This window comes from Acyrthosiphon pisum, chromosome X (genome assembly GCF_005508785.2).
Source record: "Acyrthosiphon pisum isolate AL4f chromosome X, pea_aphid_22Mar2018_4r6ur, whole genome shotgun sequence".
Lineage (NCBI taxonomy): Eukaryota > Metazoa > Arthropoda > Insecta > Hemiptera > Aphididae > Acyrthosiphon > Acyrthosiphon pisum.
In genome coordinates, this window is record NC_042493.1 from 87,299,432 (window position 1) to 87,301,093 (window position 1,662).

General features: G+C 31.8%; 1 protein-coding gene across 1 annotated transcript; it reads left to right on the plus strand.

The window, feature by feature from the left end:
* Nucleotides 1-306: 306 nt before the first annotated feature.
* On the plus strand, nucleotides 307-1,125 carry LOC103309083 (probable ATP-dependent RNA helicase ddx42). The gene has a single exon (XM_008183670.1). It carries the CDS (start codon nucleotides 307-309, stop codon nucleotides 1,123-1,125), a length of 819 nt encoding a protein of 272 aa, XP_008181892.1.
* Nucleotides 1,126-1,662: the final 537 nt, after the last annotated feature.

Genomic DNA, 1,662 nt, shown 5'->3' on the forward strand with positions numbered 1-1,662 from the left:
AGGCAACATCAAACATCCTCAGACAATATGAAAAAGCAGCACAGATCAACAATTGGGACGAAAATGAAAAAAATAAGTTTTATCAATATTTTGAAAGATACTGCCAATATATTTTACAAAATTGGAAAACAAAAGAGGAGACTGGTCATGGGAAAATCTTAAATACGAGTCATAAATGAATTTCAACCCATAGGATACTCAATAATATTAAAAAACAAATTAGAAAATAGAAAACAGAACGATTTAGAATCAATTTCTAGTTTTGTTACAGAAATAGAATACCTGTGTAGCCAAGTACAAAAAGATATGAAAGAGGAAGAGATTTGCGTGTACATACTAAAGGGTATTAGGGAACCTATACTACACGCAATTTCACTGCATGATAATAGTACTTTAAAAAAATTGAAAGAAAATTTAAAAAAATATGAACTGATGCAATTTAGAATTAATTCTAGAAGTTCAGGTATCAGCGATTTTACGGAAATCTTAAATAAACAAGTAATGCAACTAAACAATGAAACTAAAGACAGCAATCAAGAAATAAAACGATTAAATAGAAAATTAGAAGGAGTGGACAGCTATAATATAAATAAAATCGATCAACTTTGTACCAAAATCGATCAACTGTGTACCGAAATGCATAATTTTAAAAAATACGACAAGACCGTCAATTTTGAAGATATATCACGCACGAGAGACAAAAGTCCATATCCAGGAAAAGCAGATCACGACGGCAGGAACAATTATAGGGAAAAGAGTCCTCATCCTGATAGATATAACGACAATAAGTTCAGAGATAATAACAGAAATACAGGAAATAGTAGAGACAGGTCTTATTCGAGGGACAGGGAAAATTCATTCAATAGGTCCAGCAGAGAAATGCGTAATAATAGAGATAGGTCTTACGACAGATCCAGAGATACAAGCAGAAATCGATATAACAACAGAAATCGTGAAAATGAAGCAAATAGGAAAAGGAAACAGCAACGTAGGGACAACAGTAGGGACAGATACTCAAGATCCACAACGCCGGAAAAACTTAACAGAAGAGAAAACATAACATGCTACAAATGCCATGAAAATGGACACTATGCTAACGATTGCAATTTTTCAAAAAACGAATAGCACCCGAGCTAAGAAAAAAATCGGAATATCCAACTCGGGGAATAAATAGCATCTATACTAAAACCGACACTTCAAAATTTAACAAAGATAAGCAAATTGAAAAAAATAATTATATACACTTTGTAGAAAATTGGTACAAATCAACAAATTCAAATAAATTAATAACTAATGAAGTTAACAACGATGATAACAACGATGACGAAATATCTATAGAAAACATCGTAACAATAAGCAGTTTGAACCCATTAAATGAATTTCAAAGATTCCTACTCAGCAATAACAATAGAACTGATTTCCGGTGCGATTACAGTGAACAGAAGGTAAACATTTTTTCATTACCAAATAATATCGCAATCGGGCCATTGCACAAGTCAATGCCTTACCATGTCGAAGGGGATCGCATTACAATTTAGAAATAAATTTAACAACGTTCAAAATTTAATAGACCAAGAAAAAAAACCGACCGAAATTGCTTATTTGAAAAACGGAAGACAATGGATTCTATACCTCATAACAAAAAATAAATATTACGATAAA